The sequence below is a fragment of the Coregonus lavaretus genome (assembly GCF_964263955.1).
Source record: "Coregonus lavaretus genome assembly, chromosome: 32".
Lineage (NCBI taxonomy): Eukaryota > Metazoa > Chordata > Actinopteri > Salmoniformes > Salmonidae > Coregonus > Coregonus lavaretus.
The window spans coordinates 34,593,147-34,608,121 of record NC_140019.1 but is presented as its reverse complement, the minus strand read 5'-3'; the positions used below and the strand labels follow the sequence as shown (position 1 = coordinate 34,608,121).

General features: G+C 45.5%; 1 protein-coding gene across 1 annotated transcript in view; it reads right to left on the bottom strand.

Moving 5' to 3' along the window:
* Nucleotides 1-11,636: 11,636 nt before the first annotated feature.
* LOC311107575 (FERM and PDZ domain-containing protein 3-like) overlaps nt 11,637-14,975 on the bottom strand; it is a gene marked incomplete at its 3' end in the record, with an annotated part of 45,688 nt that continues 42,349 nt past the window's right edge. Inside the window, exon 15 of the mRNA XM_084150082.1 lies at nt 11,637-14,503. Within this exon, the coding sequence (XP_084006208.1) occupies nt 11,637-14,503 (2,867 nt within the window). The remainder of the gene's footprint in view (nt 14,504-14,975) is intronic.

Sequence of the window (14,975 nt, the reverse complement as noted above, 5' to 3'; positions counted from 1 at the left end):
TGTATTAACTGCACCTGTTTGAACTCGTTACCTATATAAAAAACACCTGTCCACACACTCAATCAAACAGACTCCAACCTCTCCACAATGGCCAAGACCAGAGAGCTGTGTAAGGACATCAGGGATAAAATTGTAGACCTGCACAAGGCTGGGATGGGCTACAGGACAATAGGCAAGCAGCTTGGTGAGAAGGTAACAACTGTTGGCGCAATTATTAGAAAATGGAAGAAGTTCAAGATGAAGGTCAATCACCCTCGGTCTGGGGCTCCATGCAAGATCTCACCTCGTGGGGCATCAATGATCATGAGGAAGGTGAGGGATCAGCCCAGAACTACACGGCAGGACCTGGTCAATGACCTGAAGAGAGCTGGGACCACAGTCTCAAAGAAAACCATTAGTAACACACTACGCCGTCATGGATTAAAATCCTGCAGCGCATGCAAGGTCCCCCTGCTCAAGCCAGCGCATGTCCAGGCCTGTCTGAAGTTTGCCAATGACCATCTGGATGATCCAGAGGAGGAATGGGAGAAGGTCATGTGGTCTGATAAGACAAAAATAGAGCTTTTTGGTCTAAACTCCACTCGCCGTGTTTGGAGGAAGAAGAAGGATGATACAACCCCAAGAACACCATCCCAACCGTGAAGCATGGAGGTGGAAACATCATTCTTTGGGGATGCTTTTCTGCAAAGGGGACAGGACGACTGCACCATATTGAGGGGAGGATGGATGGGGCCATCTATCGCGAGATCTTGGCCAACAACTTCCTTCCCTCAGTAAGAGCATTGAAGATGGGTCGTGGCTGGGTCTTCCAGCATGACAACGACCCGAAACACACAGCCAGGGCAACTAAGGAGTGGCTCCGTAAGAAGCATCTCAAGGTCCTGGAGTGGCCTAGCCAGTCTCCAGACCTGAACCCAATAGAAAATCTTTGGAGGGAGCTGAAAGTCCGTTTTGCGCAGCGACAGCCCCGAAACCTGAAGGATCTGGAGAAGGTCTGTATGGAGGAGTGGGCCAAAATCCCTGCTGCAGTGTGTGCAAACCTGGTCAAGACCTACAGGAAACCTATGATCTCTGTAATTGCAAACAAAGGTTTCTGTACCAAATATTAAGTTCTGCTTTTCTGATGTATCAAATACTTATGTCATGCAATAAAATGCAAATTAATTACTTAAAAATCATACAATGTGATTTTCTGGATTTTTGTTTTAGATTCCATCTCTCACAGTTGAAGTGTACCTATGATAAAAATTACAGACCTCTACATGCTTTGTAAGTAGGAAATATTGCAAAATCGGCAGTGTATCAAATACTTGTTCTCCCTACTGTATATATACACTGCTCAAAAAAATAAAGGGAACACTTAAACAACACAATGTAACTCAATCACACTTCTGTGAAATCAAACTGTCCACTTAGGAAGCAACACTGATTGACAATACATTTCACATGCTGTTGTGCAAATGGAATAGACAACAGGTGGAAATGATAGGCAATTAGCAAGACACCCCCAATAAAGGACTGGTTTTGCAGGTGGTGACCACAGACCACTTCTCAGTTCCTATGCTTCCTGGCTGATGTTTTGGTCACTTATGAATGCTGGCGGTGCTTTCACTCTAGTGGTAGCATGAGACGGAGTCTACAACCCACACAAGTGGCTCAGGTAGCGCAGCTCATCCAGGATGGCACATCAATGCGAGCTGTGGCAAGAAGGTTTGCTGTGTCTGTCAGCGTAGTGTCCAGAGCATGGAGGCGCTACCAGGAGACAGGCCAGTACATCAGGAGATGTGGAGGAGGCCGTAGGAGGTCAACAACCCAGCAGCAGGACTGCTACCTCCGCCTTTGTGCAAGGAGGAGCAGGAGGAGCACTGCCAGAGCCCTACAAAATGACCTCCAGCAGGCCACAAATGTGCATGTGTCTGCTCAAACGGTCAGAAACAGACTCCATGAGGGTGGTATGAGAGCCCGACGTCCACAGGTGGGGGTTGTGCTTATAGCCCAACACCGTGCAGGACGTTTGGCATTTGCCAGAGAACACCAAGATTGGCAAATTCGCCACTGGCGCCCTGTGCTCTTCACAGATGAAAGCAGGTTCACACTGAGCACATGTGACAGACGTGACAGAGTCTGGAGACGCCGTGGAGAATGTTCTGCTGCCTGCAACATCCTCCAGCATGACCGGTTTGGTGGTGGGTCAGTCATGGTGTGGGGTGGCCCGAGTGGCGCAGTGGTCTAAGGCACTGCATCGCAGTGCTAGCTGTGCCACTAGAGATCCTGGTTCGAATCCAGGCTCTGTCGTAGCCGGCCGTGACCGGGAGACCCATGGGGCGGCGCACAATTGGCCCAGCGTCGTCCAGGGTAGGGGAGGGAATGGCAGGCAGTGATGTTGGCAACGCCAGGGTTGTGGGTTCGATTCCTGCGGGGGGCCAGTATGAAAAAATAAAAAAATAAAAAAATAATATGTATGCACTCACTAACTGTAAGTCGCTCTGGATAAGAGCGTCTGCTAAATGACTAAAATGTAAATGTGGCATTTCTTTGGGGGGCCGCACAGCCCTCCATGTGCTCGCCAGAGGTAGCCTGACTGCCATTAGGTACCGAGATGAGATCCTCAGACCCCTTGTGAGACCATATGCTGGTGCGGTTGGCCCTGGGTTCCTCCTAATGCAAGACAATGCTAGACCTCATGTGGCTGGAGTGTGTCAGCAGTTCCTGCAAGAGGAAGGCATTGATGCTCTGGACTGGCCCGCCCGTTCCCCAGACCTGAATCCAATTGAGCACATCTGGGACATCATGTCTCACTCCATCCACCAATGCCACGTTGCACCACAGACTGTCCAGGAGTTGGCGGATGCTTTAGTCCAGGTCTGGGAGGAGATCCCTCAGGAGACCATCCGCCACCTCATCAGGAGCATGCCCAGGCGTTGTAGGGAGGTCATACAGGCACGTGGAGGCCACACACACTACTGAGCCTCATTTTGACTTGTTTTAAGGACATTACATCAAAGTTGGATCAGCCTGTAGTGTGGTTTTCCACTTTAATTTTGAGGGTGACTCCAAATCCAGACCTCCATGGGTTGATAAATTTGATTTCCATTGATCATTTTTGTGTGATTTTGTTGTCAGCACATTCAACTATGTAAAGAAAAAAAGTATTTAATAAGATTATTTCATTCATTCAGATCTAGGATGTGTTATTTTAGTGTTCCCTTAATTTTTTTGAGCAGTGTGTATATATATATATATATATATATATATATATATATATATATATATATATATATATATGTTAACCTGACCAAATTATTAGAAGGCCAAAAAAATAATTTTAAAAACGCACTGAAAAAATGAGCGTGGACCAGAATGAGTCTCTCTCCTCAGTATATTGTTCCTGCTCTGAGGATTACCATCTTCAGATAATGTTTTTGTATCTGCAGATAATCGATGTCTGGCGCTCAAAAAGCAATAACAGTAACAGTATACAAATCAGGGAGCCAAATGAACGGCTCTTTCACATATGCGATTCGGTTCCCGACGTTCACCAGAAAGAGCCGTTCAAAAAGAGCTGTTCGTTCGCGAACAACCCATCAGTACAGTATTCTAAAGAAGAAACTCTGGAAAAATCACCATGGATAAGAACGTCTACTAAATGACCAAAATGAAGTAAATGTAATTTCATTTACATAGTGGTCCATCCACTTCCATCTTCATCCTTATATGATGTGTTGTTGATACGTTAATAAGTTTATAACTACAACTACAATTTAGGTTTACAATTACCCTGCATAGGTTGGTAGGTTGCATATTATGCTAGCTACACATTGTAACGTGATATGCGAGTACGACTAGTGTAGCTTTCCCTTGATCCTGACTCAGTTCCATTACAGACACATAAGAGTCGTTGGATGAAGGCATCTTCTGAATGGGGGAGTTTTGTTAGAGGTCCCGACACTCGGTCTGAACATTAACACCTTTATAGGGTTGGGTTAGTTTTCCCAAACGGCCATATCTACATGTTACAGCGACAGAGGGGACCATCTGTGCTAATTAGCTATCTAGCATGCACTGAAAACCTGTGTGTAAGAAGGCCGCCAGAAACGTGTTGTCACTGAAAAATATGGTCGGCTGCAACTGTGGTAAAGCTGGTTAAAACAGTGTACAGCAGTGGCGGTCGGTGACGTTTAAGATGAGGGAGGACAGTTTTTTTTATTGAGCATAGCGTTACTTCTATTACAGCATATTGGATGACTGTCATTCATATTCCATTCAACCAGTTCAATGTAACATCAATAGGTTTAGGCTACTACATGATACTCAAATTTTCCCTGTACCCATCATGAGGTTGCTACAACCTAGCCTATGAATGAAAGTATACAACGTAGGTGCGCAGGTGGAGAGAAAAATGAAGAGTAATCAAGGTGACAGACAGTGACACATTCAATACCGCCTTGCACACTCTTGTCTGCATCTAACTGATCTAGGGTGTAATCATTTGCAAACGAGAGTTTCTATTCGACAAATTCAGGTATGTTTTTCTCCGTTTCGTTCCGTTTGCTTCCGTTTAAGAAACCTTTTCAATAGAATCAGTGGAATGAATACACCCCTGATCACACACAAACACAGTTCACTTTCATAGCAGCCACATACAAACAGCATGATCATTTTGCTCGTTGTAGAATTCCTTCTCGCATCGACGCACTCCTCCTCTCATCTTTTCCCTTTGCTTGTGGACTTCAGTGCACAACACATCAGCTGTCTGTGACCAGGTGAAAAAACCTTTCCAAGCCAAACCGTCATATCATAACCGCTAACCGCTACACACAGCCTAAATCGTTAATGTCACCGTATTAGCTAGTCAACATAGCTACTAGAACTAACGCGTTAGTAAACCCGCTACAATCATGCAGTAGTGTACAGCCAGCAAGCAGTTTAGCAGTTACACCGGCAGGCCCCGGTGGAAATACAGTGGGGAAAAAAAGTATTTAGTCAGCCACCAATTGTGCAAGTTCTCCCACTTAAAAAGATGAGCGAGGCCTGTAATTTTCATCATAGGTACACGTCAACTATGACAGACAAATTGAGATTTTTTTTCTCCAGAAAATCACATTGTAGGATTTTTAATGAATTTATTTGCAAATTATGGTGGAAAATAAGTATTTGGTCACCTACAAACAAGCAAGATTTCTGGCTCTCACAGACCTGTAACTTCTTCTTTAAGAGGCTCCTCTGTCCTCCACTCGTTACCTGTATTAATGGCACCTGTTTGAACTTGTTATCAGTATAAAAGACACCTGTCCACAACCTCAAACAGTCACACTCCAAACTCCACTATGGCCAAGACCAAAGAGCTGTCAAAGGACTCCAGAAACAAAATTGTAGACCTGCACCAGGCTGGGAAGACTGAATCTGCAATAGGTAAGCAGCTTGGTTTGAAGAAATCAACTGTGGGAGCAATTATTAGGAAATGGAAGACATACAAGACCACTGATAATCTCCCTCGATCTGGGGCTCCACGCAAGATCTCACCCCGTGGGGTCAAAATGATCACAAGAACGGTGAGCAAAAATCCCAGAAACACACGGGGGGACCTAGTGAATGACCTGCAGAGAGCTGGGACCAAAGTAACAAAGCCTACCATCAGTAACACACTACGCCGCCAGGGACTCAAATCCTGCAGTGGCAGACGTGTCCCCCTGCTTAAGCCAGTACATGTCCAGGCCCGTCTGAAGTTTGCTAGAGTGCATTTGGATGATCCAGAAGAGGATTGGGAGAATGTCATATGGTCAGATGAAACCGAAATATAACTTTTTGGTAAAAACTCAACTCGTCGTGTTTGGAGGACAAAGTATGCTGAGTTGCATCCAAAGAACACCATACCTACTGTGAAGCATGGGGGTGGAAACATCATGCTTTGGGGCTGTTTTTCTGCAAAGGGACCAGGACGACTGATCCGTGTAAAGGAAAGAATGAATGGGGCCATGTATCGTGAGATTTTGAGTGAAAACCTCCTTCCATCAGCAAGGGTATTGAAGATGAAACGTGGCTGGGTCTTTCAGCATGACATTGATCCCAAACACACCGCCCGGGCAACGAAGGAGTGGCTTCGTAAGAAGCATTTCAAGGTCCTGGAGTGGTCTAGCCAGTCTCCAGATCTCAACCCCATAGAAAATCTTTGGAGGGAGTTGAAAGTCCGTGTTGCCCAGCGACAGCCCCAAAACATCACTGCTCTAGAGGAGATCTGCATGGAGGAATGGGCCAAAATACCAGCAACAGTGTGTGAAAACCTTGTGAAGACTTACAGAAAACGTTTGACCTGTGTCATTGCAAACAAAGGGTATATTACAAAGTATTGAGAAACTTTTGTTATTGACCAAATACTTATTTTCCACCATAATTTGCAAATAAATTCATTAAAAATCCTACAATGTGATTTTCTGGATTTCTTTTCTCATTTTGTCTGTCATAGTTGACGTGTACCTATGATGAAAATTACAGGCCTCTCTCATCTTTTTAAGTGGGAGAACTTGCACAATTGGTGGCTGACTAAATACTTTTTTTCCCCACTGTAAATTAATAAAACAAAAAGCTTACCTTGACTTGGAAGAGTTCCGGTGTTGGATAGCCATAGTCAGCTAGGTAACATAGCATCCCTCTCTGTTTGAGCCTGGTGTTTGACTAGTTGCAATCGCTAGCTAAGTGAAAGTGAAAAAAAACTAAATATAGCTAGCTCTCTTTCGCGCTCTCTCTCGCTCATGCTTTAAATAAATAAATAATTTTGTTCAAAACTGTTCAACTATTGTCTTTCTCTCTCTTTGAGCCGACTACTCACCACTTTTAATGCACTGCAGTGCTAGCTAGCTGTAGCTTATGCTTGCAGTACTAGATTCATTATCTGATCCTTTGATTGGGTGGACAACATGTCAGTTCAATAACATATAAGGTCCTTGGACCTTGAGGAGTAATGGCAGGCTCCTTAAGAGTACTTCTTAGGCTAGGTGTAGCTAGTGCAAAGCACCAGCAGCAATTTTTCAACAACCTTTACTTGGCAATACTTTCTTCATTCTCGATTCAGAAGAAACTTGTCTCATAAACATTTGTGTGCAGTTGCAGGTGGTACTCCAAAAATCGGAGAACATCTACACACACGCAAGAGGCATTTCTCACTCGATACAAAAAGTGGATTTAATATTTTTCCGAATATTTTCAGTTTTTTGGAGTACCACCTGCAACTGCACACAGATGTTTATGAGACAAGTTTCTTCTGAATCGAGAATGAAGAAAGTTATGCCAAGTAAAGGTCAGTCGAAAATATCCTGATTATGGCTGAACAGCAGCCTATGCAGAGGAGGTTCATGTTTACATGGCTAATATTATGCCATGTTCTCTGCAGTAATGTGTTGGCAACTAGAGTGAAGTTTGTGTTGACATAAAATAGCCTTCAAGCTCTTGGAGTGATATGGTAAGTGACTAATCAACATTTTCTCTGATTGCAAACCAACAATAGAGGCCACAGTAATCTAGGCCAGAAGTTTGGAGGAGGACAACATGGATGTGGATGAGGATAGGCTATTTCTGCTCGGTAAGGAGAAGGACATCTCAAGTAAGTCTATTTATATTAAGTTGGAAGTGAATGTCAGATGAAGCCCAAATAACTTGTGTAACAAACAAACATTTAAATCTACACCAAATGTAAATGTGACGTTTCTAAACCGAGGATTATAACTTTATTGCTCTTAAAACATGAGACACGTTGTACAGACAGAAGAACACAGTGAAGACAAGATTATTGACAAATAAATCAAAAATAAATAAGTGCAAACAAACACAATGGAATAGGCCATGGAACATACAGTGGGGGAAAAAAGTATTTAGTCAGCCACCAATTGTGCAAGTTCTCCCACTTAAAAAGATGAGAGAGGCCTGTAATTTTCATCATAGGTACACGTCAACTATGACAGACAAAATGAGAAAATAGAATCCAGAAAATTACATTGTAGGATTTTTAATGAATTTATTTGCAAATTATGGTGGAAAATAAGTATTTGGTCAATAACAAAAGTTTCTCAATATTTTGTTATATACCCTTTGTTGGCAATGACACTGGTCAAACGTTTTCTGTAAGTCTTCACAAGGTTTTCACACACTGTTGCTGGTATTTTGGCCCATTCCTCCATGCAGATCTCCTCTAGAGCAGTGATGTTTTGGGGCTGTCGCTGGGCAACACGGACTTTCAACTCCCTCCAAAGATTTTCTATGGGGTTGAGATCTGGAGACTGGCTAGGCCACTCCAGGACCTTGAAATGCTTCTTACGAAGCCACTCCTTCGTTGCCCGGGCGGTGTGTTTGGGATCATTGTCATGCTGAAAGACCCAGCCACGTTTCATCTTCAATGCCCTTGCTGATGGAAGGAGGTTTTCACTCAAAATCTCACGATACATGGCCCCATTCATTCTTTCCTTTACACGGATCAGTCGTCCTGGTCCCTTTGCAGAAAAACAACCCCAAAGCATGATGTTTCCACCCCCATGCTTCACAGTAGGTATGGTGTTCTTTGGATGCAACTCAGCATTCTTTGTCCTCCAAACACGACGAGTTGAGTTTTTACCAAAAGGTTATATTTTGGTTTCATCTGACCATATGACATTCTCCCAATCCTCTTCTGGATCATCCAAATGCACTCTAGCAAACTTCAGACGGGCCTGGACATGTACTGGCTTAAGCAGGGGGACACGTCTGGCACTGCAGGATTTGAGTCCCTGGTGGCGTAGTGTGTTACTGATGGTAGGCTTTGTTACTTTGGTCCCAGCTCTCTGCAGGTCATTCACTAGGTCCCCCCGTGTGGTTCTGGGATTTTTGCTCACCGTTCTTGTGATTATTTTGACCCCACGGGGTGAGATCTTGCGTGGAGCCCCAGATCGAGGGAGATTATCAGTGGTCTTGTATGTCTTCCATTTCCTAATAATTGCTCCCACAGTTGATTTCTTCAAACCAAGCTGCTTACCTATTGCAGATTCAGTCTTCCCAGCCTGGTGCAGGTCTACAATTTTGTTTCTGGTGTCCTTTGACAGCTCTTTGGTCTTGGCCATTGTGGAGTTTGGAGTGTGACTGTTTGAGGTTGTGGACAGGTGTCTTTTATACTGATAACAAGTTCAAACAGGTGCCATTAATACAGGTAATGAGTGGAGGACAGAGGAGCCTCTTAAAGAAGAAGTTACAGGTCTGTGAGAGCCAGAAATCTTGCTTGTTTGTAGGTGACCAAATACTTATTTTCCACCATAATTTGCAAATAAATTCATTAAAAATCCTACAATGTGATTTTCTGGATGTATTTTTCTCAATTTGTCTGTCATAGTTGACGTGTACCTATGATGAAAATTACAGGCCTCTCTCATCTTTTTAAGTGGGAGAACTTGCACAATTGGTGGCTGACTAAATACGTTTTTTCCCCCACTGTAGGTCCATTATGTTATGGAACATAGGTCCATTATGTCATGGAACATAGGTCCATTATGTGAATAAAACAGAGACATATTCACAATTTGGCAACAATGCAACTCAACAATGACAACTACACAAAATGTTTGTATATTACCATTATGTCAAACACAAAATGTTTGAAAACATTTCCAGGTGGTCATGAGGAGAGAATGTCGTTTGATACTGTAAATATTTTGTTTTTATAAAAATAAACATGTCCCATGCTTTATACTCATTATATACTCTTAAAATATACATTTTTGCTATTCGGTTTCTATGGAACATAACTACTATAAATTATACGGTACAGACATGTTTTCTCTTTTTTTACAAAACAGTGAAAACTTCAGAACCAATCTTCACATCGTCAGTTAGTGGGATAATTTAAAAGGGTTTTCCAGGCTCACAAATATTCCAACCGTTTTACAATATTTACATCTCAAGTGTAGAATAATACAACTCCGCATAAGGAATTTCCATTGTAAAACATTATTGGCATAAGTAGCCTCCTCATATTTTTGTGGGTGTCTTTCTTTCTCACTTCAATAAAACTAGTAGTAACACTGTATCTGCCACCACCATTGGTAACTTGACCGTTTCTTCTTCTTGTAACTCCAAGAAGAAATGAAGAATTGGGGAAACATGCAAGACAGTAGTGCAGTGAAAGAAAACACATGGTACCCTAATGTCAGATTATAACACTTGTGGACAGAGTCTGAATAGTTTCTGTTTCTGTTTCTGTTAGCTATAGGCTGCTTCGATCTCCGTGGTTTGACAACAGGATGAGACCGAAAGACGTTTTCAGACAGAAAACACAGGTGTTAGTTTTATTAAAATACATAAAAAACGACTTTGTGTGTGTGTGATTTCCCAATATTTCCTGTATTGCACAATGGACAACAGCACAGAGAGCAAAAAGTATAAATCCATTGAATTGTTTGTGACACAAAATCCTGTAAAATGATTTTAGAGAAGAATATAGCAACTTGTATCTCTTATAAGATTAAATAGTTTATCAAACTGAAGTTGTATGTGGAGTTTGTTTTCTAGCTCAATGTTCAGTAGACTGAATGTAAACAAAACATGAACTTAGATCATGTGTGAGTAGGAGCAAATGCTGAAGGTTGTGCAAAAGTCTAAGGCAAAGCTTACTAAAGTAGATCTCCCAAGAGGTGAGGTGCCGGTTTAGTGTGGATTGTGATCGTTGTGTGTGAGAGTGAGTGAGAGTGTGTGTACTGTGTGTGTGTCTCAAACCAAGACAGCAATGTGAGGTTGACTACACTTAATACTGCAGAGCGGGGCAGCCTTCTTTTCCTTCATGAAGAACATTCATCCTACCCAGCTGATTGGTTAGCGTTTCTGCTACATTTGCCCCATCTAGGTGTTCCATACCTGTGGTTTAATTCTACAGGTGAGTAAATGGGCCCCATGTCTGTTTTAAAGCAACCCAATTCAAATGTGTGGATTTTACAATCTCGCAGAGGTACAATTTCCAACATTGTGAATGTGATGTATGTGATATTGTTGAGGTGCAGGTCATGACATTTTCCGGATGACCAACAGAACTCATTGTGTGACAACAGTTAGAAATGTAACAAACAAACACGTCAACTACTAACCCAGGCTTTGGACTACTTAATTCACAGAATTCGATACTTTGACGTATTCTGTGGTATTTTTGCCCAGAGCACATTAAAATATCTGAAGATTTATTGTAGATTTATTACTCTTTATATTTTTTATACTCAATATCACTTTATATATTATTTTCATTATTTTGATTCTCCACAATACTTTGCTAAAAAGATACAACTTAAATATACATAGAAAAAGAATGAGAAGGACCTTTGAAATGTGAGAGTTGACATGGAGGAGTGGTTAGCCCTGTTTTTCACCCAGCGTTTCAGAGGTGTAGGTCCTTGCACCTTTTGTAGAGCGGTGCCCAAGTGTATGTGTCTTATGCTAGAACACTACAGGGCCACTCTAGGCTGCAACTGCCACCGCCCCTGTAAATGCATAATGGCGCAGTTGCACTGCGATGGATGGATCATTGCATGTCCTGTAAACAATAAAAAATGAATGGACATTGAGAGTGTGGACCCAGCCACCCACACTCCCAACTGTCATATATGATTATTCACTAACTTCCCCCATCTTTGTCTCTACTGGGTGGGCAGGGTTTTGATTGGGCGAGAGAGGGAGCCCATGTTGGTGTTTGTTGTAGTAACTTGGGGACTCACGCTCTTGTTAGGCAGACTACTGGAGTGGCCCATCGCCTCCTCGGCTGCACGCAACAGCAAAGTGTAATTGATAGCAACCTCTTCAACCTTCCGCAGCAGTTGCAGCCTTTGGGCCTCTGAACGCACCCCTCTAACCAGCTTGATGAAGGTCTGAGTCAGTTCGCAGAGGACCAGGAAGCTGGCCGTAACAACGCACAGCATGCGCGTGGGGCTCTTCTCGACGCTCGCCACCCGCCTGCACGCCGCCCTGAACTCCTTGAAGCGCATCGCCAGCTCCTGCTTGTACTCGGCGATCCGGGACGGCTGGAGGCGTGATTCGTTATCCACCTGGGGAATGTTAGCGCACTGTCGCAGGATGGCTAGCAGCTCATTAGCATCCAGCTGGGCATTGAGGAAACCGTCTGGCAGGCTGAACGTCTTTCCTTGCAGGGACTGGACCCTCGCCAGGCTCCCCTCCAGAGTCCCGCAGGCCCGGAGGTCAATCTCCTGCAGCTCCTCTTCCTCTTCTTCTTCTTCCTCTACTTCTTCCTCCTCCCCGCTGCATCCCTCAGCGTGGAGGACCTGGAGTGTTTTGCTGACGACGGGCAAGGTCTGAGAGTTCAGCTGCATCCCAGGCAGGACCTGGAGGGGAATGGAATAGGAAAGCTCTTCTTTTTCGCTGCTCTCGTCTGCCGCCTCACATTTCCTGTAGCAGAAACAGAAGGAGCAGCACTTCTCCCTGTCGTCACTGTCTTCACTAGGCAGCCCCAGCAGCATCTCCGTCGGTGCCCCCTCTCTGTTCTCCCGCAGCAGCTCTTCTCCCTGGATGAAGAACACTCCTTTCTTCCCCTTCGCCTCTGCAGCAGCCGTATGAGTTTGAGTTTGATTGTGAACGGGCTCCACGGGCGTTGGAAGCCTCAGTCCTGTGGCCCTCACTCGCTCCATCTCCTTCTCCAGGCTCTTGGCTTTGGGTTTGACCTCGGCGTACAGCGGCGTGCCTTCAGCGTTGTCCACCTCCCCAATGCTATACCGCCTCTGGAGCTTCTTGTACTGTGGGGCGCCCATGCAGTCTGGTGTGCGGGAGGTGCAGGTGGGCAAGCAGGAAGCCTGCTCCCCCCTGGGTTCCCGCGACTCTAGACTGGTCGAACGGATTCGGGTGGTCTTGATCTCTAAGGTCTGAGGTCTCCTCAGACCTCCCTGTGGGTGAGGGGTTTTGGAGGTTGCTGGAGGAGACTTGGAGAGGGATCTCTCTCTGCCTCTATGCTGCTGTGGCTCTGCAGTTGAGCCGACCGGCGTATCAGGTAGTCGGATGCCTCTGCACATCCTCTTGCAGTCGCAGCTGCGGCGTTGCTCTCGGGAGATGCCGGGGGCTTTTAGCACAGGACTTGTACGGAGCTGGCAAGCACAGGGGGTGCCTGAGGGGACTGGCGAGGACCCCTGGGGTAGGTACTCACTCCTGGATGACTTGGGCTTCAGAAGTTCTTCCAGGAACTCTAACTCGTACTGCCGGACCTTCTGGAGCTGGGCTCGGCGTTCGTCAGTCTCCCGCCGAATCCGAGCTGGGAACGTGGCCGACAGGAGGTTCTTGATACTCAGGAAGGGGGTGCTACGTTGGGCCTTCCCTTTACCACCGCCCTGCTTCTTGCTGTTGGCAGATGGGAGAGTGGAGACCTTGTCCACAGAGCAGGTAGGGTGTGTGGGGTCTCCCAGGAGAGGTATTGTCTTTGGGGGGCATTTCTGTGGCTCAGCTTGAGCTTTACCCTGGGACCTCTCTGCCTTGGCCTCTGCTGCTTCCTTCCTCTCAGCTTTCACAGGTATGTGTGGGGACTGGGAGTACTTGGTTGGGACCTGGGGGCTGGGCTTGGCCAAGACGGGGTCTGCTCCTCCTCCTCCTGCTTCTTTCGCTGCGCTCTCTTTGCTGCTGGCTAGTTGGAGGCCTTTGGCCCGAAGACGCTCATCGTCTGTTGGGGAAGAGGAGTGGAACACCACCACCTTCTGGATCTGTGGATCCTTCAGTCTTAGCTCTGGCCCGGGTTCTCTCACTGGGCATGTGCAGAACAGGTCATCAACTGGCAAGAGGTCTTTAGAGCTTGAAGGCTTGATGGTCTCGCTAGAGGCAGTCTCGGCATCTTGGCACATGTTTGTGGGGCAAATCTTGGCGGAGGCAGTTCTGTCCACAGGCAAGAGAATAGGTAAGGCTTTGTTGGTAGGGTCCGGGCTCGGAGGCGCAGACTTCTTCCCCTTGACCCCCGCAGAGAGATTCGGGCTTAGTTTGCCTACAGCAGAACAGGGTGACCTTTGATCCTTGCCGACCTTGGGTGCCTGCCTTGGATCGGACACTTTCAGCTCCCCAGGCGAATTTGCAGGGTGGTCTGGGGTGCACGCTTTGGTGGGCTCTGGTTTTGCCTTCTTGCCATCACTCGGCTCACACTGCGACGGGTCTTGGGTAACGTTACTCCCCTGCTCCACTGAGCTGAGACCTGGACTGGCAGTCTCCTGACCAGGGCTGAGCTTTAGGGGAACAGTCTTACTGAGGGTCACTGGCTTCGAGGGGCAGCCGCCGCGGATCTGACCCATGGAGAACGGACCGCCCTCTATAGTCTGGGTGGTGCAGCTTGGTATGGCCAAGGGGAAGTCCCTGCGACTGAAGATACGCTCCTTGTTGATATGGTGGGCCAGCAGATAGGCCTGGTTCTGGTGCTGCTTCATGGCCGACACCATCTCTGAGACATCTGTCAGCTCCGAGGAGTTGGTCTCGTGCCCTGAGTCCAGCGATGACTCAGGCGTAATGGCCGCCAACACGATCAAACCTATGGAAAGAAGGAAACACAAGACACAATCAGGGTCACAAGGAAGTCATGCAACATCACAGACAGATGGAAAGCAGTCATTGATTGCTGAAAGATGGCACATCAAATACACTGTTTCTAAGTACTGACTCTCTTCTTTTAAAGCTCTGCCAACCGTCTGTGAGTAAAACCTTGTTTTGCATCAAACTTAATTTTTATCAAGACTGAGTGAACTCTTGTGTTTCTCTCGCTATCAAAATATATAACACAAGAGACTATGTTCAGTGTCAAACAGTGTGCTGTAAAACAACACATCAAAACATAATCAGTCTTTTTGTCTCTGTTTTGGGATGTTAAAGCTTTGAACTTGAATTATACCAGCCTCAATTAATCTGGGTATGGACTCTACAAGGTGTCAAGTGTTCCTCAGGGATGCTGGCCCATATTGACTCCAATGTTTCCCACAGTTGTTCACATGGGAAACTGTTGAGCG